At 42.4% G+C, this 21,438-nt stretch overlaps 1 protein-coding gene across 1 annotated transcript in view; it reads right to left on the bottom strand.

Annotated features, from left to right (window-relative positions):
- THSD7A (thrombospondin type 1 domain containing 7A) overlaps window positions 1-21,438 on the bottom strand; it is a 510,747-nt gene that overhangs the window by 115,784 nt on the left and 373,525 nt on the right. The window contains 1 exon segment of the mRNA XM_030201155.1: window positions 2,683-2,867. Within this exon segment, the coding sequence (XP_030057015.1) occupies window positions 2,683-2,867 (185 nt within the window).

The raw sequence follows: 21,438 nt of genomic DNA on the forward strand, positions 1-21,438 counted from the left end.
TGCTTATTGCTGGGATAAGAAGAAGAAAATGTGTTGAACTTTTTGGGATCTTGCCAGGTATTTGTGACCTGGATTGGCCACTGTTGGAAACAGGATGCTGGGCTTGATGGACCTTTAGTCTGTCCTAGTGTGGCAATACTTCTGTACTTATACTCTCAATGGGGGTATAACTTTTGTACTTGTAAATGTAAAGGATTTGTCACATTTTCTTCTCATTGCATGCAACAGAGTAGCATAGCACAGGTTGTTTTGTGTTTATTAAGGTCGTCATGAGAGGAAAAAAATAATTAAAGTGGCAAAATAGCATCAGCGTGACCAGGAGTGTCCCAAACCAGAAATGTGCTCTGTGCAGCATACTCCCAAGTGCTCCTGGCACACTCTCGATCCACCATTTGCATTGCCCTGGCAAGGGAAGCCAATGGACAGGGCACAATTTTGACACCTCATATTTCCATGTGCCTTGTGCGGCTGCACCAGCCTCAAATAGCTAGCTTCTGCGCTGAGTATGACCCCCCCCCCCCAAAAAAAAAAAAGCAGGAGATGACTCGAGGTCACAGCAAATAGGGCTCTGAATGACTTTACTTATCTGTGTTCTGTAGGCTTTCAAACTAAGAGCCTGATTTTCAAAGCTTTTTTTTACATCAGAGATATAGAAAAAATCTTAGCAACTCAGGCCGTAAGATGAAACTGACTGCTTTATAGGGCACATTTCAGTTCTCTAACTCCAATCCACTTTAATTCATATGAATATTTTAACATAACAATAAAGGAGATACATTAGCATAAAAGCAGAGTTTTGGAAACCTGACTGATTCTAGGCTCTAATAACCATAATGATTTATGAACCTTCTACTGACTTTTGATTTACAGAAAGTTCACCACATAACTCCAACAATATATGATTACACAATAAACATTTTCTGAAGCTTATGCTCGAGTCAACAAAATGTCAACCTAGTTGCCAGTAGAGGGCAGTGTTGTCATGCAAAAATACTTAAATAGACTGCTTTTTGCTACAGAAAACCAGTCCAGGAAGCATTCCTCTTTCAGAATGAGGAGTCAAGGGTTTAATCTGAAACAATGATTATTCATATTGTTCATTTATATTCCTATATGTCAAATGCAGGTCAAATTAATATCAAATAATTGCTTTAATTACCAGCTATTTATTTGTCATAAAACATAGTAGTGCACCCATTGAATTGTAGGGTTTGTGATAATTCTTTAAATATAACACAATATAATGGTTTCTTATGTGTACTGACTCTTCAATAAAATCAACTTATTCATTAGCAGCAGCTTACTGTCTAATTCTTACCAATTCTTTTAAACGGTATCCCCTCAATATTCAGCCGGCGTTGGGCAGCATGGTGACTGCCCGACCACTGTACCCTCTAAGCTAAGCAGACATCCTCCACCTACATTCTTGCGAGTTGGTGGTGCTGTTTCACCATCCCCTGCTCAATAGTAAGAGAGGTAAGCTCTGCAGGACTGCAGGGAACATGCCTGTCCGAAGCAACTGAGGGGCCCTTTTACTAAGCCGCGTAAGCGCCTACGTGCGCCCAATGCACGCCAATTCCGAGTTACTGCCCGGCTACTGCATGGCTCTTGCAGTAATTTCATTTTTGGCACGCGTCTGCTACGTGTGTCCGAAAATTGTTTTACTTTCTGATGTGTGTAGGAGTATCCTAGTGGTTAGTCCAGTGGACTTTGATCTTCTCTCCATGAAACCCAACACAGTTACTGCATTTCAATGGGGATATCCTGAAACCCCCCACTGCCTGAGTGTGTCCAAAGGACTGGGTTGAAAACCATTGGCTTAGAGGGAACAATGTGTCGGACGCTGGCACTCAGACTGGATATTCTGTGCCGGCTCGTATCCGATGACCAGAATTGAATATCTGGTTTCACTTTTGACAGTAGCAACTTAACCAGTTAAATTGATATTCAGCGCTAACCGAGAAAGCGCTTAGCGGTTAAAGAAAGGCCTGCTATTTATGTGGCCTATTTTAACAGCTAAACATAGCTGGTTTGGAGCTGAAAATCCACACTGAACCCGGCTATGTTGCACCATATAGCAGATTAGTGGCTAGCATCTAATCGTGAATATTCAGTGGGAGATAACTGGTTATCTCCCACTGAGTATCTGCAGTTAGGCACTAAAACACTATTTAGCTGGCCAGGAATGGCTCCTGGTTGGTTAAATAGTTTTGAATATTGGTCAGTATGTATATGCTTCAATACAGACACATTGGAAAGATGTATGTATATTGTATTAGTAACTGTAACAAGAAATCAACAAGATGAATTGTTCAATTCTGAGACAAAGGGTTTACCCCAGAAAAAAGAAGTGATCCCTTCTTATTTATAAGAATACTAAAACACCACTGTCCTGTTTAGATAACAGTAGTCAGGTGAATGTGTTGTGCAGCAAGGTTAGATGCTGTTGAAGTAGCTTATTAACAGGGGTGGACTCACCATTGAGACAATAGGGCAGTGCCCAAGGGCCCACAGTAGTAAGGGGCCCACTTTCCCCTAGCTTTCATCTAGTTTAACCATTTTTGATAGGTGGTTAGGGTCCTATGACCATTTGTGCCTGGGGGCCCAGATCACTGTCAGTCCACCACTGCTTAATAATATGAGTCCTAAAATATCTATAAACATATTGATTAATGCAAATACATATACCTGATTGACATGATCCAGTTTTGGGCAGGGCCTTCCACCATTATACGGTTTCTCTCGAAGCCATTTAGAGCGAACCTTCACCCCACTTCCACAAGATTTACTACAGCGGGACCAGTTGGACCATTCACTGAGTTTACAGTCAGAGGGGCATGGAATGATACACGCTTCCTCTATATAACCTGAGAGGATGGCAAGAAATGTAAAAAAATAAATTGTGCATATTACCATGATTATTTTTATTTTTAAAATGTTTGGTAGTTTCATAAAGCTCAATCTATTCAATAGTTTAAGTTTGAGGCTCTTTAGAATCTGCATCTGCCACTGACTGAAGGGCATTTGGGTTGTGTAAATTCACAGAGATCATTATTTAATCAATGGATTTTGATATAAGTACATGTACATTTAAAAGAAAATTCTGAAACAATGCTTATTCCCCCAAATACTGTTTCCTCTAAGCTGAGCAGAAGTCCTTCATCTACAGTCCTGCTGTGGAGGGGGGGGGGGGGGGGGGGGGGGGGTTGCTGTTTCACTATTTCATTTTCAATAGTGAGGGATAGGTAAGGTCTGCAGAACTCCAGACCCCAAATCCTATAAAGCTGGACGCTTGATTTTATGCTCAGCATACAAAATTGAGTACACAATTTATAGAATAAGGTTTGTTACTCATCAACTTAATTGTTTAATTAGATAATAATACTGTAGGCTTTAACAGCCAATAATCACCAACTATTGGTGTTAATTGGTGCTAACTGGCAGTTAGGCATATAACTGACCTTAGTCGGTAGTCTACAAACTGGGTATGCAATTTCCATAGCACATGACTGCAAGGGTAGCATGACCCCGGGAGGGGTGAATCATGGGCATCCCTAGGTGTTATGCTCATGGGTTATAGAATACTTACGCTAGTACGCTATACCAGCAGTTCTGCACAGAACCACCGTGACAGAATTCACCCTTAGTGCTTATCACCCCAGTGCCTCAACGTTTGGTGACCTTTTTGAGAATTTACCCCATAGTATACCAAGCTTTCTTATGTTTGCTCCCACGTTGTGCTTTTGGGAAATGACCCTTGATGAATCAGGACCACTGCATCAGTTTGACTGGAAGACGCACTGTTTTGGTTGTACTGGGACACTTGGACTGATTTACTCACCTTTGGAGAAACAATGTTTATCTCCTATTGCTTTTAATTTCATTTAGAAAGTAGTGCTTTTCTATTGCATCTAAACTAGTTCTTTGTACCATTTCCCTTATGTTCACTACATGCTTGTATTGCTATCTGAGGCTCAATAGGTTTTGCTGTGCTGGGAAACAAAAGCATCATAAAATCACTCAGCTTCAATAAATGCTCAAGAATGATGTTTCTTCCTTTCTGAAAGATTTGTGTTTGATAATTTCTCGAAAAACTGCTTGAAGTACCTGATTTTATAGTGCAGTCATCAACTAAGTAAGAACATAAGTGACAAGGGAACCATTAAAAAATGTAAGCCATAAAACACTAGGACGAAACAATAAGACTAAACAAATAAGAAATGGAGACAACAAACAAGGATGTTAACACTCAAGGAATCTTGATAGCACCTCACGTATAAAAAGTTAATCAAGAGTCTAACACACCTCCGACTTTCTTTCTAGTAGGGTGGCACGATTAAATTTAATGAAAAATTTACTGCTCAGTCAGGCTGTGATTTACATCTATAATCATAAGAGCAACACACAAGAAAAACACTTGACTATATGATAAAAAAATAATTGAACTCTTCAACTATTAAGCAAAACCTCTCAATTATCAGACTTATGCTGTAAACCCAAATCAAGCCCCATTGTCTTAAATAAATAAATAAAAATGTTATTTTTGTTTTGATTTCTGTGATGTGATTTCAGAAAACATGCAAAATCTTTCCAATAGGACAACATATTTACACATTGCACATTCTGGTGCCTCTAACTTAGCTCTCTAGAACAGAAACTCAGTAGTCACTTCCCTTTTCCATAGATGAGGCAGGACTCTGATGCACTATTTTCATTTTTTATTTACAACTTCGAGTGGATGCATCAACACAGGCTTCTAAGTAGCAACAACTATATATAAAACCTTGTACAACTTAATCCAAAGCACAATTTTTAAGAGTGAATGCAAATTCCCCTAATCACAGCTGTTCTAACGCTCCATTGTAAGGACTACAACCTAGGGTAAGGCTGCCGACTGGATCCAGATTCACGGGACAGTGTTTACCCCAATGCATGCTGGGACTTGTAGTCTTGCTTTTTCTTAGGGAATGCAACGGGGAAATCAGCACTACAAGTCCTTGCATGCAAAATGGCAAACCCAGGACTGGATCAACCTTCTCCTGCGAATCAGGATCCAGTTGGCAACCTGAGCCTAGGGGCTTTTTTGTCAGCTTCTCAATTGCTGATTGCAGCTCTATGCTTGCCTGCCTCTATATATGACAGACCATAGGCTTTCAGCCTTTCAATACTATCTATCTGGGCTTATGGTAACTTTCTTAGCCAACATATATTTCTCTGGTACAGCTTTATACCATGGTATATTTCCAGTGGTAATAAGGTTATCTCTCCCAGCTTGTCTTTCTTATCTCTCAGCACAGACTACTTCCCCAGGTATTTAAACTGCTAGATGAATGACCTCCTGTCAGCTTCCCAAAATACTGACAGTTCTCTAATTTCATAATGGAATCTATAATAGCATTTTTTTTCTATCAAAGCTCGTACTTCACTCAAGGGATTGAGAACTAAGCCCAATGCATTCTAACTTCTGATTCATCTTTCTGCCTCTTCAAACAGTCTTCTAATTGGTTCCAGTTATTCAATTACCTTGACCTGTGTTCTGAGCCTCTGATGATTCCTCAATATGTACCCCAAACTGCCTGCCTTTTATATAAGCTCACTTCTTGCTAGTTTAGGACTCTTCAGGACTAAACCTCTCAGAAATACCAGGGGTTCATGTCCGTTCAGATCTTTCATATACTGTCTTCTACTAGGGTGTTCCAACTATCGCCCGATCTCCCTCCTCCCTTTCCTATCCAAGATACTTGAACGTGCTGTTTACCGTCATTGCCTTGACTTTCTTTCATCTCAAGCTATTCTTGATCCACTTTAATCTGGCTTTCGCCCCCTTCATTCAACCGAAACAGCACTTGCTAAAGTCTCCAATGACCTGTTCCTGGCCAGATCCAAAGGGCTCTATTCTATCCTCATCCTTCTCGGTCTATCTGCTGCTTTTCACACTGTTGATCACAGCCTACTCCTTGATACGCTGTCCTCACTTGGATTTCAGGGCTCTGTTCTTTCCTGGTTATCTTCTTATCTCTCCCAGCGTACATTTAGTGTATACTCTGGTGGATCCTCCTCTACTTCTATCCCACTGTCAGTTGGTGTACCTCAGGGATCTGTCCTGGGACCTCTTCTTTTCTCCATCTATACTTCTTCCCTTGGTACTCTGATCTCATCCCATAGTTTTCAGTATCATCTTTACGCTGATGACTCCCAGATCTACCTCTCCACACCAGAAATCTCAACAGGAATCCAGGCCAAAGTATCAGCCTGCCTGTCTGACATTGCTGCCTGGCTGTCTCACCGCTATCTGAAACTAAACATGACCAAGACTGAGATTCTTATCTTTCCACCTAAACCAACTTATCCTCTTAACACAATCGCTATTTCTGTGAATAACACTCTCATCCTTCCTGTCTCATCAGCTTGTAACCTTGGGGTCATCTTCGACTCCTCCCTCTCCTTCTCTGCACATATTCAGCAGACTGTTAAAACCTGTTGTTTCTTTCTCTATAATATCACCAAAATTCGCTCTTTCCTTTACTGAGCACACTACCAGAAACCCTCATCCACACTCTTATCACCTCTCGCTTAGACTATTGCAACTTGCTTCTCACAGGTCTCCCACTTAGCCATCTCTCTCCTCTTCTTTTTTTTTTTTTGTAATTATCTTTATTAGCATTTTTGGAAAAAACACAGAAACCCAGATTTCAATCTGTTCAAAATTCTGCTGCATGACTAATATTCTGCCAATGTCGGTATGCTCATATTAGCCCTCTCCTCAAGTCACTTCACTGGCTCCTATCTGTTTCCACATGCAGTTCAAGCTCCTCTTATTGACTTATAAGTGCATTCACTCTGCAGCTCCTCAGTACCTCTCCACTCTCATCTCTCCCTACATTCCTCCCCAGGAACTCTGTTCACTGGGTAAATCTCTCTTATCTGCACCCTTCTCCTCCACCGCTAACTCCTGTCATGATTGCGACTTTTTCTTGGTTTGTGCTCCTCTCGCCCTCTGGTGGCCAGAACCGGTGGCTGCCATAGACGTTCCAGACTCTCTTTTCGGTCCGGTCCAGATATTTTAGCCCTCCAGTCTTGCTTGGAATTTTGCAGCTAGCCTCACCCTTAGCTGCCTTGAGCTTGCTGCAGCTGAGCCTCAGCTGCTGATGGGCTTATTAGCCACCTGGAAACTTTCTGCCTTTGCCTTTGCAACGCCAAAGGTCCAGGTTGGTGTTTGTGCTTAGTGCACTTCTGCCTTGTCTTGTTTAGCCTTGTTTCTTAGTTAGTGTCCCTAGTCTGTATTTCCTGCCAGTTTGAGACCCTGTATCTTGTACCCTGTTCTAGCCAAGCTTGTGTTTGTTTCCTGCCTGTTTGAGACCCGTTCCTTTTATCTTGCTGCACCATATGCCTGGAATAAACTTCCTGAGCCAGTATGTCAAGCTCCATCTCTGGCCGTCTTCAAATCTAAGCTAAAAGCCCACCTTTTTGATGCTGCTTTTAACTCATAACCCTTATTCACTTGTTCAGAACCCTTATTTTATCATCCTCACTTTATTATTCCCTTATCTTTTATTTGTCCTGTTTGTCTGTCCTAATTAGATTGTAAGGTCTGTCGAGCAGGGACTGTCTCTTCATGTTCAAGTGTACAGCGCTGTGTATGTCTAGTAGCGCTTTAGAAATGATAAGTAGTAGTATTAGTAGTAGTGCACGCTAAATGATAAGACACCCATTATATTCCTATGGACATCTTATCATTTAGCGCACGCTAATCATTAGTGCACGCTAAATCTGTTAGCCCACCTTAGTAAAAGGACCCCAAGAAAATAAAATGTCTTTCAAACCCTTCCTAACATAAATAATATAAAGCCCCCCCCCCCCCCCCATATAGGCACAAGCACATTAGAGCACGTTAATGGCCTGAAGCTCCCACAGAGTAGAATAATGGAACTTGTGAGGTTAATTGCAAGTTGTATACCACGAGAGTTACTAATCTGTGGTACTAAGTTACTGCAGGTTACTGACTCCCATGGTACATTAAGCTGCAGCAAAGTTACTGCAGGTTACTGACTCCCATGGTACATTAAGCTGCAGCAAAATGTAAACTTTTACCACAGCTTAAAGGGGCATTTTGATTTGACGTCTAAGTTGGACTTGGGTCATTTTGTGATACACATCCCAAATTCGAATAGCAAATGTAACCATTTTTGAAAAAAGAGATATGTCTTATCTTGTTTTTTTTTTTTTTAAATACCATCTCGAACAAGGTTTTGTGCTTTGTGCATTTATGTTTTTAGGTTATTAAAAAATAAAAACCCCGTACAAGTTAAAAACGCACAAAATCAAGCCACTGGGATGTAGGTGGGGGCCAGCATTTTTAGCAGACTGGTCTCCAGACATTCCTAAGAGGAACTGCTGTTGACTTCATGTAAGTGCTTCCAGGTACACATCTCACTGTTGCTCCCTTATGTTGTCTGCTGAGCCCTCCAAAACCCACTACCTCCAACTGTACACCACTACAATATCCCTTACGGGTGAAGGGGGGCACCTATATGTGGATACAGTGGGTTTCTAGTGAGTTTTGGAGGGCTCACAGTTTTCACCACAAGTGTAATAGGTAGGGGGAGGTATGGGCCTGGGTCCGCCGTCTGCAGTGCACTGCACCTACCACTAGAATACTCCAGGGACCTGCATGCTGCTCTAATGGACTTGGCTACAACATCTGAGGCTGTCATAGAGGCTGGTGAGTACTATTTTTATTCACATTTTTGGGGGTGGGAGGGGGTCCGTGACCACTGGAGGAGTAAAAGGGGGTCATCCTTGAATCCCTCCAGTGGTCATATGGTCATTTAGGGCACCTTTTTGTATCTTGTTCATTAAAAAAAATAGGTCTAGACCAAAACATTGACGTTTTTGCCCTAGATGTTTTGGTTTTGTTCCATTATGGTTGTAAAATGTCCAAGTGTTAGGCGTGCCCTAACCCTGCCTTCAAAACACCCCCTTGTGATTTGGACACACTGCAGATGAATTGCATAGATAAATGTCTGCAAAATAAGTTTAAAAAATACCAATTTGGTCATTTTGAGAAGAAATTCGTCCAAATGCTGCTTTATGACACTTTTTGGACATTTCTTTTTCGAAAATGAGCCCCTTAGTATCTTCCCACGTAGGGGTTAATTCTGTTAATCACGCCTAAAAAATCAGCACAGAAAAAAAATGCTTTAGCGCTATTCTATAAGCCACGCCTAAAGAATAGCACTTAAGCACAGGGGTAGTGCCTAAATTTAGGTGCATCTATTTGTACCAATGAAAATATGATGCAAATGCCCCCACCTCAATTTATGCGTGGAACCTCCTTATTCTATAATTGTGCATGGGATGTGTGTAAAATTCACATCTGGGTCACACACCTAAATTTATGCAAGTACATTTTAACTGATTTCAATTAGCAACAACAATTGCTTATTAAAAAATCCAATTATTGGCACTAATTGGCTCATTATTCAATTAAATTGCATGAACAGCAAATTGGGCACAAGCCCACATTTACGCATGAGATTATTGGCAACTTTATAGAATTAAGGGGCAAATGAAAATTGTTCTCAGTATGACTAATGGTAGTACTGAATGTCTCCAGAATCAAGCAATTGCCTATTGTTTCTATTTGGTACATATTTATTCAATTTATATTCCACACATCTAAACATCACGAGCAGATTACAACCAACAGACAATCAGGTAGACAACACTTACAAAGACATACTTTAAACCACATCCAGATGATCCACTGGCTGCTCCATCCTGAGATTTGGTCCAGATGGACCCCCATTGCCAGTGGAGTCTCTTTAGGACTAAACCCAATGTGGAGTATGCTGGGCAAGGATAAAAATTGAGACCCCAGCTTTAATTTGGGCCTACCAGAGCTCCGATTGCACAACTGCACATGCATGAAAAACCATGCATGTGCTGGAGTTCCAGTTTTCAGGTTCTAATTCAGCCACTCTCCTGGTGCACCACAGCAGTCAAATGCGCCTGCTGCATCTGAAAATTCGGCAACTCCCAGACCTTCTTTGGATCATAAATGTGTCCTAATGATGTCTAGCCAGCCTGAACAGGCCCTGAATCAGACCCGGATTTCCCAGGCCTGACCTGGAACCAGCATCCTTCTGGGAGTCTACCAACCCCCCGGGCAGGTAAAATATTTATTTATTTTTAATCTACTCGGTATACATGTTTTGAAAGGAATGTGCCTGTTTTCAATGTGTGTCCTCTTATCTGTCATATTTTCAGTGCTTTCTGCAATGCTCATAGTATTCTGATAGTATAAAAAAAGACACAACCTCATTACAGAAGTGCTGAATTGTCTCTTTTTTGCTAAAACAATGATATGTATTTGTGTAACACTAGTGGAAATTCAGTTAATTTTGGTAAACTGTATAGTCCTAGAAAATCTCAGTTTGTGTGCAGCTTTGCTAGAAATTTCTTAAGGGGATAATTACACATGCATTTTTAATATCTGAGATGTTTTTTTTCCCCAGGCCAAAATCATAGCTGACATGATTCATATGCATATGATTCTTTTATGAATCTGCTTGTAAAATGTAACTCAGATTTCAAATAAATTAGCAAGCTGAAAGGTGCAAATTAGACATTTAAGTCAACAGAAAAGGGCAACACAATAAATACTTCAGCTCTTATTTTTATATTTCATTGCCTAATATTCAAAGACCCATGGGTAGTAGCATTTCAACGATTGCCAACATCTTCAATTCCAACGTCATTAATAATCCTTGAAGTATTAAGTGAACAGAATCAGTATGCAGTCATATATTCCACTGAAATCATTCTTGAAGTCAATTAAAAACACAAATAATTTTCTAAAAGTTTAGAAGCAGAGAAATATTTTAATGTTCAATACTGTTAGGCTGCCTCTAAAGGTCACGGCAGCCATTTTGTTAAGGCAAACACTAGGGGCAGGAGCGAGCGGGCTTAGCTCCCGCCCCCATCACTCCACTGGACCACTGGGGAGGTCAGGGAGGACCTATCCTGACTGGTAGGTGAGGGTGGGGATGGGAAGGGTTATGAACCTGGGAGGGGTTGTGAGAGGGAGCCACATTTGAGGGTGGAGAGAGGTCTATGGACCTCATTGGAAGGGATCAGAGGGAAATTGCAAACCATTTTTGTGTTGGTCCCAGCCGATATTTAGCTGGGGACTGCATAACTGTCTTATGTGGGCCTTGGCTGAATATTGGCCAGGATCTGTGCAAGCTCTGGCAGCCAGGGCCATCTCAATTAGACCCTTATATTCAGTGCTGTTGCCTGGACATATCCTGGCACTGAATATCCAGTCCTAATTCTGCCTGCAGCTGTCAGCTTTTAAAAAAACACTGCTGCGAGCTGAATATCGGCTGGCTTACCACCACTCCTTATTACATTATCACACTGACTGAAAACTTTCAGTTTGTGTAGGAGAATTACTCTTAGAAACATAGAAACATGACGGCAGAAAAAGGCCATTTGACCCATCCAGTCTGCCTATCCTCTGTAACCCCTAATTCTTCCTGTTCCTAAGCGATCCCACATGCTTATCCCATGCCTTTTTAAATTCTGGAACAGTCCTTGACTCCACAACCTCCACCGGGAGGCCATTCCACGCCTCTACCACCCTTTCTGTGAAATAGTAATTCCTTAGATTACTCCTATGCCTATTCCCTCTTAACTTTGTCATATGCCCCCTCATTCCAGAGCTCTCCTTCATCTCTTCCTGTACATACATGCCCTTGAGATATTTAAATGTCTCTATCATGTCTCCTCTCTCCCTCTTCTCTTCCAGCATATACATGTTGAGGATCATAAACCTGTCCCTATAATTTTTGCGTTAAAGACTGCTTACTAATTTTGTAGCCGCCCTCTGGACCGACTCCATCCTGTTTATATATTTCTGTAGGTGCGGTCTCCAGAACTGCACGCAGTACTCCAAATGGGGCCTCACTAGAGACTTATACAACAGCACTATCACCTCCTTTTTCCTGCTGGTCATGCCTCTCTTTATGCACCCCAGCATCTTTCTGGCTTTGACCGTCACTTTTTCTACCTGTTTGGAAGCTTTAAGGTCATCAGACACAATCACCCCCAAGTCCCGCTCTTCCTTCGTACACTGAAGCACTTCACCCCCTATACTGTACCGTTCCCTTGGATTCTTGTGACCCAAGTGCATGACCCTGCATTTTTTGGGATTAAACCTTAGTTGCCAAATATCGGTCCATTCCTCCAGCTTCGCTAGGTCCTTCCTCATGTCATTCACACCCTCCAGAGTGTCTACCCTGTTGCAGAGTTTAGTATCATCCACAAAGAGACAGACCTTACCAGATATCCCTTCTGCAATATCGCTCACAAAGACATTAAAAAGAGCTGGCCATAGGACCGATCCCTGCGGTACTCCACTGACGACATCCTTTTCTTCAAAGCAAGCTCCATTTACCACTACCCTCTGTCTCCTATCATTCAATCAATTTTCAAACCAATCAGTTACTCTAGGTCCCATACTGAGGGCACTCAATTTATTTATCAGTCGTCTGTGCGGAACCGTGTCAAAGGCTTTGCTGAAATCCAAGTAAACCACATCAAGCGCCCCTCCCACATCCAACTGTTTGGTCACCTAGTCGAAGAAGACAGTCAGATTCGTCTGACACGACCTGCCACTAGTGAAGCCATGCTGCCTCGGGTCCCACATTCCATTTAGTTCAAGAAATCTCACAATTCTCTTTAGAAGCGTTTCCATTAGCTTACTCATCACCGAGGTCAGACTGACAGGTCTGTAATTCCCAACCTCCTCCTTACTTCCACTCTTGTGCAAAGGAACCACATCTGCCCTTCTCCAGTCCACCGGTACCACTCAAGTTTCTAAGGAAGCATTGAAGAGGTCCGTCAACAGAGCCAACAGAACTTTTCCAAGTTCCTTAAGCACCCTCGGGTGTATCCCATCTGGCCCCATCACTCTTAGATCTCTTTTCCTATTCTAAGCATCACTGATAACTTCTGCTGCACATCAACTGCACTGTAATATTTCTATAGGAGTAATATGCGGCAGGCTTTCTGATGTACGGTGTAAGACCTCCCTGAGCATGTTCGTATACTTTTCAGAGGACTTTGATAAAGGGACATTGTTTTAACATACTCTAACTTGGCCCTAACCCTGATAATTTGCTTATTATAATGAGGACAATATTCGGCCAGCCTGGAAAAGAGACGGATGAGTGGGGATATGATTGAAGCATACAAAATCCTGAGTGTTGTAGAACAAGTAGAAGTGAATCGATTTTTTACTCTCAAAAAATACAAAGACTAGATGACACTCAATAAAGTCACATGGAAATACTTTGAAACAAACAGGAAGAAATATTTTTCACTGAATGAATAGTTAAGCTCTGTAACTCGTTGCCAGAGGATGTGGTAGCAGCAGTTAGGGGCCTTTTTACTATGGCACACTGAAAAATGGCCTGCGCTGGTGTAGGCAGGTGCATTGGATGCGTGCAGGTCCATTTTTCTGCACACCTGCAAGAAAAGGCCTTTTTCTGTCTAAAATGACGTGCGGTAAAATAAAAATCAGTGCACGTCTATTTTGGGACTAAGACCTTATCGCCACCCACTGACTAAGAGGTAAGGTCTCATGCATTAACCAGGTGGTAATCCTCAGCACATGTATACTGCCGATTACTGCCTGGTTAGCGCCACGTGCTAGAAAATAGAAATTATTTTTTGCCGCGCATTTTGGACACACGGAAAAATTAGAATTACTGCCCAGGGCACGTGGTAGCCGGGCGATAGTTCTAATTTGATGTGTGTTGTACGCATGTAGGGGCCTACATATCTTAGTAAAAGGGCCCCTTAGTGTATCTAGGTTTACAAAAGGTTTGGACAAGTTCCTGAAGGAAAAGTCCATGTCTGCTATTGAGACAGACATGGGGAAGAAACTGCTTGCCCTGGGATAGGTAGCATGGAATGTTACTACCATTTGGGTTTCTGCCAGACACTTATGACCTGGCCACTGTTGGAAACAGAATACTGAGCTGGATGGACCATTGGTTTGACCAAGTATGGCTATTCTTGTGTTCTAATATTTCTTTAAATGCTGGTCTCTGCTGGCTAAATTAGATCTTGATGTTCAGAGCCAGTCCCTATCTGGGTACTTTGCTGCTTATCGGCAGCGGTATCCAGATGACTACTTGGTTAACCTAGGACAACCAAAGTTAGGATTGAAGACTTTTCTATTTCAAGATGTCTTCCCTTGAGATCAGTTTCCACCTGCCCTGCAGGAGTACTCTCAAGTGGCCTGAGCCCTTAATGCCACCCATTGATCTAGCGGTAAAGGCTCACATGCTACATGTGCGGTGACCAGTCGGCATGCGCCAAGTGTCGATTACCACCAGAAGCGGCGCGTTTAGGAGGAAATATATATATATAAATAATTCATCCACACATGATGGGTGCACACCAAATCTGAAATTACCACCAAGAGGGCATGCTGGTCTGGCGGTAGTCTCATTTGCGTATGCGCTGCATGCGTGTAGAGCCTACCATGGCTTTGTAAAAGGGACCCCAGAGTATACAGGAGGTATGACTTTAGAAAGCTCTTTTCAACTTCCTGATAAATATCCAAAGGCACTTTTCAGCTGTTTCTACTATATTTATATTTTGGATGGAGTTTTACTGGCATGCTTCCAACAATGAGCAGCACAATGTGCGTGCAAACAGTAATCTATTATGATGTAACTAACACAAATATTTTGTTTGTGCAAGCAATTCATAAAAGTTGTAGTAAACAAGATGGGAACAAGAACAATATTTTATACAATTAAGTTATTCAAGTAGAAACTTTGGTTGCATTCATTTCTTGTGCTATTTTTTTTTTATTTCAATGGGTGCTTACTGGAATTTTACACAATAGGGTATATTCATTAAACTGTGAAAATATTGCTTAGAAATCTACCTGTGGCAGATGGGCAAGTACTGCCTACAGAAGTGCATAAGATTAAAGCTGACATAATCCTCTATGCTGGATCCTTGAGTTTAGATGCCATGCAGAGCTAGTACATTAAGACTTAGGGTGCATGGAAGACATCTGTCATTACCATACCTTTCCTTACCAACGAGTTGCAGGGAGGACGCAGTTTGGAAGAGAACCTTCAAGGCCTTAGCCAGATTGTCAGTAGACTATTTTGGTGGGTAATTGGTGGGGGGAGGTAATTTGTAGCTTTTGATATTGTTAGCAATTATTATACATTGGCAAGAAATGTATGGCTTAAAGCAAGTTTTAATTCTGTCTTCTTTGTTCACATTCACTTCTTCATTTTTCTTTTTTTTATAATCAGCCATAGCATTCTTCCTGTTTTCTGTCTGTTCTCTTGCAAAATAGCAGTTTATAGGAAGGCAGTGCAGATGTCCAGCTAGCATGAATGTCTACTAATCATGAGATAGAAACAAAAGCCTTGTTGAAAGTTCAACTAATGATTATGGGTGGGTCATAGTCATAAGCAATTTGCTTGCACAATTGGAACACGATAGAAGATGAACTGAACCATGTGAGATTTGAAGGATACCTAACCTCACCTGATGACAACTCTGACATAGCAGAGTGATCTTTCTGAGTCACTAAGCAGTCAGCCAATACACAAAGTACAGCAACAAGTACCATTAATGAAATTAATATGGGGGGGGGGGGGGGTAATAATTTGAAGCTGTAGAAATGAGTATAAGAGGAAGAGGCCAAAAGCAAAGATGGATCACAGACAGCAAAAGAAGCCCTGAGACAGCAAAGGAAAGATGTGGTCATTGCACCCCTGTGAAGATTGACTGGCTATTGGTTTGGAATTCCAATGAGATCTATCTAATTTCATTAGGACATCTTGAAAAAAATAAAGATATTGGGCTAAGGTAACATAAATACTAAAAACGTCATCAAAATGTATTTGTTCCCTTTTATTTCTGGGAGCTTGTAAACCTACACAGGAAGGAGATTTTGAGGAGACTCACAGCAGAATAGTAAACAGGATCTCCTTCAGCTAGGAAGGAAACATGTTTTCCTAATACTTTTTAGAGATCTTGTAGGGTAAGAAGATACATCTGTAGAAGCTTACAGAACCCCCCCCCCCCCCCCCCCCCCCCCCCAAGAACTTAGGCTAAACTGCAGATTTGGAAACAAGATGATTCTTCCTAAGTCACAATGGAGTCCTTTTATTAAGCTGCAGTAAGCACTAGCACAGTGGTTCCCAAATCTAGTCCTGGAGGCACACCAGCCAGTCAGATTATCAGGATATCCACAATGAATATTCATGAGAGAGATTTGCATGCACCGTCTCCACTGTATGCAAATCTCTTTGATGAATATTCATTGTGAATATCCATAGGTTAAAAGGGCTTACCACAGGGCACACTGAAGCACCATGTAGTAAATTCCAGGTTAGAATGCGCCTTATGGAAGGGGTATGTCTGGGGGCAGAGAGTGGATGTAGCTACAGTAAACAGTTAGCACAGCTACATTGCTGCATGCTGATTAATGTGTGATTAGTGCATGAGCCTTTACCACCTATAAAATAGGTGGCGATAAGCAGAGGCATAGCCAGACTTCTGCGGAAAGGGGGGTCCAGAACCCGAGGTGAGGGGGCACATTTTAGCTCCCCCGGCGCCGCCGACCCCCCCACCATTGCTACCCCCCGCCACCAACTTTGACCCCCCTGCCATTGCTGAACCCCCGCCACCAACTTTGACCTCCTCCCGCCATTGCCGACGACCCCCTCCCGCCGCCTACTTTTGCTGGCGGGGGACTCCAACCCCTGCCAGGTGAGCCGAGCCGAGGTCCTCTTCTTCCCAATCCCATGCAATGCTTCGTGCAGGACATCAGACTAGAACGAAGCCTTGTGCGGGATTGGGAAGAAGAGGACCTCGGCTCGGCTGGCAGGGGTTGGGGTCCCTCGCCAGCAAAGGTAGGCAGCAGCGGGAGGGAGGGTCATTGGCAGGGGGGTCCAAGGGCAAATCTATGGGGGCCCAGACCCCCGTGGCTCCATACTGGCTATGCTCCTGGTGATAAGGAATCATGGGCTAATGGCACATGGCCATTAATACAAAAATTCAAAAACTGACCATTTCATTGCTTCACTAAAAATGGCCATAGCATGTGGGAAAGGGCATTTAAGTGGTCTGATGTGGTTTATCTCTTGTATTTTATGCTCCTTGAGATACATGAGCCTAAGAACTGTTCTTATGTTCATAAATAACAAAGAATAAAATACAAGAGATAAACTGTTAAGAAGATGTACACTAGATCTTTTTTAGTGTATTTGTGACTATGTTCACATTTTTAATTGTTTATTTACATCCATTTTTGAATATATACTTTATTGTAGTCTCCTGAAGCAGGCACTCCTCCACTGCTAACTCCAGGCTACGTTCCTTTTCCCTCGCTGCACCTTATGCCTGGAATAGACTTCCTGAGCCTGTACGTCTAGCTCCATCTCTACCTGTTTTCAAATCTATGCTGAAAACCCACCTTTTCACCACTGCCTTTGGCTCCTAGCCACTACTCAATTGCCCTCCCCTTGTTCCTTCTCACCCAGTACTTCCCTCACCCTTAATAGTTTTGATTGTCTGTATTTTTAGATTGTAAGCTCTATTGAGCAGGGATTGTCTCTCTGTGTCAGGTGTTCAGCACTGCGTGCGTCTGGTAGCGCTATACAAATGCTAATAATAATAAACACGGTGCCGTGTTGAGTCTTTTATTTAACAGCATGCAAAGAAGAGTGTTTAGTATATCTCAAGGATTGTTTTATGTGTAATTAAAGTACTGTTTTATTTCAAGTCCCATTGTTTACTGAGTCTCCTTCGGTTTCCCACTACTGTGTCTCCTGGTGTTTTTCCGTGGGATTTTTACGTTCATCCACTATGGGGCCCTTTTACATAGGTGCGCTGAAAAATGGCCTACACTGGTTTAGGTGCATGTATTGGATGTATGTAGGTCCATTTTTCAGCGCGCCTGCAAAAAAGGTCTTTTTTTAGTGGACAAAAATGGACGTGCAGGAAAATTATAATGAGCGCGCATCCATTTTAGATCTGAAACCTTACCACCACCCATTGACAGTGGTAAGGTCTCATGTGTTAAAAAGGCAGTAATCATTAGCGCACATAGACTGCCGATTACCACCAGGTTAGTGCCACAGTAGAAAATAGAAAATATTTTCTGCCAAGCGTTTTGGACATGCATCAAAAATAGAATTACTGCCCAGGGCACATGGTAGCCGGGCTGTAGTTCTAATTTGACACGTGTTGGACGTGTGAGGCACCTACACGCCTTAATAAAAGAGCCCCTATGTGATTTATGGTGTTTGGTGGGGACATGAGAGGAGAAATATGGACTGCAGAAGGGAAACCATAAAACATATTGGCTGGTATTCAAAAGGCTTATCCAGTTGGCAGAACCTTCTATTCAGATAAGTCTTAGTGAGCTCAACATATGGGGGCTTACTGGGACTTATCCAGGGTGGTCCCTGGATTCACCAGATAGTGGAGGGCTGGTAGGTGGGCAGAGCTGGAGATTTGCTGTCACTTGTCTGGATATTGGCAATATTCAACACCACTATCTGGATAAGTATCCGCAGAGGACAGATAAAAAGCTATCCTAGTGTATGCAAATTGGCAATCTGGATAGAGCCAAACATTTGAAAAGCTACAGTGCTCATTGCAATCTTCGGACATTCAGTAGCAGCCACTATCCGGACACTGCTGCTAAATATCCAGATTTTTTTTTTTTTACTTGTAGTGGCTGACATTTCAAAAAATGCTGATCACTGTATGCTCAGTATTACCCCTGTATAATATGATGACCATCTAACCTGCATAATTTATAATGACATAGTGTTGACTCTAGTCTGTCTCTAGTTTTCCATTCACTTCTTTCTAGCTATAGCTGAGCCACCAAATCTTCCCCTATTTGTGAAAGAGAGGAAGGTTCTGGAGTTCCTGCTTCTAGTTTGACCTTGCCATGCAGTGTGAGGTAATGAAGGTTGGGCCCACCTGACCTTAATTGGTCAAGGTGGATCTTCCTCTAGCTTTGGAAGGTCTCTGTCTTTGAGGTATTCCTGTTCTTCCCTCTACAAAAGTACATGTAAGAGGAGTAGGACTCTAGGAGCCCACAAGGGGGCTCATCAGCCAAACCCCCAGTAGGAGAAAACTGGCAAGTTTGCCAGAGGTCTAACCTGGAGTACCTGTTGGGAGCAGGCTCATGAAAAGGGACCAAGAGGCGCAAAAGGTTATTGCAGTTTTACATTTCTCAGGAAGATGTGTAAGATCCAGAGGCTGTATCCCAGCTCTACCCCTGAGAGACCTAGTTCAATATATAAAGTGAATCATATTTATGTACTGTGAACCCAACTCAAACCACTACAACACTCTAACCATAAAACATAAAGAAATAACTCCATTCAATTCTATCAAATACCTTTTTAGCATCTACTAATAAGGCAACAAAAGGGTCGGGCAACATATGAGTCAATGATATAATATTCCAAAAATCATGTGAATTATCCGACACTAACCTCCTTGGTGTAAACCCACTCTGATCATTATGTATAATATAGAAAAGCAGTATGCCTTGTTGGCAATATTTGCATATAAATCTTAAAAATACACATTAATATGGGAAATAGGCCTATAATTTTCCACTCTAGTGTGATCACAATCAGGCTTCATAATTTGCACTATTTGAGGTTCCATTACGAAAACCTGCAGCTCCTCCTAGGCCCTAGTGGTCATGGCAGCCATTTTGTATGCAGGCTCAATCTTGGGCAATAGCAGAGGACCTTAGTTACCATATGGGAACCACTAAACCACCAGGGAGACCTTCAGATATATCCTGGATGAATTGGATGGTGAGGGGAGGATGGGCCTTGGGGTAAGTGGAGTTATTTGAGAGGTGAGGGGTTGGAAAGGGAACTTGACACTGGGAGAGGATTGGAAGGAATACTTGACTCAGGGGGGGGGGGACTGGAAGGGGAAGGGGAACATAACATTGGAGGGGAATCAGAAGGAGTCCTTGATTCAAGGAGGGGGGAGTGGAATGGATAGGCAATCAGAAAGCTACTTGACATGGGGGGATTGGAAGGAGTACTTGACTCGGAGGAAGAACTGGTAGGGAACATGATACTGAGGAGGGATTGAATGCAGGAGAGGTGAACAAACCTGCAAAGGGGGGGGGGAGGGGGAGTGCCACATCGGCCTTGGCACACTGACGTTCTATAGGCCTGCAGCACACTGAATAGATACATGAAGGCAGATAAAGATCATATGGCCTATCTAGTTTGCCCATCCTTGCCATCTACTATCCATTCCTCTCCCTTAGAAATTCTATGTACTTGTCCCAAGCTCTTGAATTCAGCTACAGTTTTTGTCTTCACCACCCCCACCTGGAGGCCATTCCATGCATTCACCACCCTTTCTATGAAGATGTATTTCCTTAGGTTACTCCTGCATCTGTCCCCTTTCACCTTTTTTTTTTTTTTTTTTTTTATTTGTACCCCGTACTTTCCCACTCATGGCAGGCTCAATACAGCTTAGGTACTTATTTGTACCTGGGGCAATGGAGGGTTAAGTGACTTGCCCAGAGTCACAAGGAGCTGCCTGTGCCTGCAGTGGGAATCGAACCCAGTTCACCAGGACCAAAGTCCACCACTCTAACCACTAGGCCACTCCTCCACTTGTTTCCTCATCGCAGAGCCTCTTTTCAATTGAAAGAGGTTTGCCTCCTGTTTTTGTTTATGCCACTGAGGTATTTAAAAATCAGTGATGAAGGACAGAGTGCAGCACTATTCACTGACAAGTTAGTTGGGAAGGAAAAAGCCTCAGAACCCAGTCTAAAATGTACTATAGACAATTAGACTTCAATGGGTAATAACTTCATTGGCTAAAAAAAAACCTTCCCGTTGTTTGTGTATGACAAGAAATATATCAAAGATTTTGAAAAAAATTTTTTTTTACCAAATTTCAAAAACTTATCTCTGTTTCCAGAAAATAATGAACAGCAAAGTCACAGCTGCATCAGGATAAACAGGACCAAGCTTTGAATAAGACTGCACATGCTGGAGCTCTGAGCTTTATTGTTTAAAGTTCTTTGATGAACTATTTCCTGCTTACTTGAGCATGCCTAAGAAGAAGGGCAAGTCAAAGGATTCTCTCCTCTAAAAGTAGGAGTCCCTTTCATGCAGCAAACCAGCTTTTCCATCTACACAAATATATCCATTCAACTGGTGTTTCTGCTGTCCTTAGGGCGGAATAGAACCCCAAGCTGGAGGGCAAGTTCTTGCTTAGTCTACAGGCCCCTATACCCTCTCAATGCTGCGAGGCTCTGGTGATGGTGTGCAGAGAGAAGCAGCAATAAGTCGCATCTTGATCCTGCAGAGGAGGGGCAGGTGT

This window comes from Microcaecilia unicolor, chromosome 1 (genome assembly GCF_901765095.1).
Source record: "Microcaecilia unicolor chromosome 1, aMicUni1.1, whole genome shotgun sequence".
Taxonomy (NCBI): domain Eukaryota; kingdom Metazoa; phylum Chordata; class Amphibia; order Gymnophiona; family Siphonopidae; genus Microcaecilia; species Microcaecilia unicolor.